Source organism: Condylura cristata, unplaced genomic scaffold (genome assembly GCF_000260355.1).
Source record: "Condylura cristata isolate star-nosed mole 26May11 unplaced genomic scaffold, ConCri1.0 scaffold00012, whole genome shotgun sequence".
Lineage (NCBI taxonomy): Eukaryota > Metazoa > Chordata > Mammalia > Eulipotyphla > Talpidae > Condylura > Condylura cristata.
In genome coordinates, this window is record NW_004567113.1 from 17,473,057 (window position 1) to 17,473,910 (window position 854).

The window sequence follows — 854 nt, forward strand, 5'->3', positions numbered from 1 at the left end:
GTGCGGCAGACCTCTCCTTACCGGCCCACTGCTCCCCTCAGCAGTGTACTTCATCGATCTGCCTGTTCTGCCTGCTCCCCGCTCTGTCTCTGGTGAATCCTATCACCCTCCACATCTCTGGCCTATACCCCAGTTCTGTATGTATAACTAGATAACTCTTTAAAAAAAAAAAAATCCCAAGATGTACCTGTCATCTTTATTAATCTGGTCTCCAAATCCAACGGTGTCAACGATGGTTAACTTCAGCCGTACATTGCTTTCCTGAAGCTCATAACTTCTGGCTTTTAACCGGACACCTGGTTCATTGTGAGTAGCAGGGTCACTTTCAAATTTGGTGTTGAATAAAGTGTCCATTAATGTAGATTTACCAATGCCCGTCTCACCTAGATGAACACAGAGAAATCAGAGACTGTGTCAATGCCTCTCCAACAAGTGATGAAACTCACTGCATCAACAATTATTAATAATCTTATTGTAAAATATCTTTTAACTTAGTGTCACCCAAAATTCCACCACAAAAGATAATTCATCAGTTCTTTCCATGTGTGATGTACAAAATACCTCCTTACAGCTGTGTTTATGAACTTCAGAAACTATTTTTGGCAAAAGATTGAGAACTTCAAGATGGTCCTTGGATGTTCTAGAACATGCTGGCCTGCTTGTGGTCAAGCTGTACATTCCTCTCCTACATGTTGGTGTATAAAACTGTATTACTTTTAAAATACTACATTAATGAATTGATGGTACTAGAAGGAAAAAAAAAAGACTGATTCCATTGATATTATCTCCTACCATCTAAAGTCATCAAAAAGAGCTGCAGTTTTCAAAACAACCCTCAAAGTAACAGCAACAAG

At 39.5% G+C, this 854-nt stretch overlaps 1 protein-coding gene across 6 annotated transcripts in view; it reads right to left on the reverse strand.

Moving 5' to 3' along the window:
- The window catches only part of SEPT11 (septin 11), a 93,106-nt gene that overhangs the window by 35,814 nt on the left and 56,438 nt on the right, over positions 1–854 (reverse strand). For all 6 annotated transcript variants that reach the window (XM_012724100.1, XM_012724101.1, XM_012724098.1 and 3 more), the window contains exon 3: positions 188–383. In XM_012724100.1, coding sequence (XP_012579554.1) covers positions 188–383 — 196 coding nt within the window. The remainder of the gene's footprint in view (positions 1–187; positions 384–854) is intronic.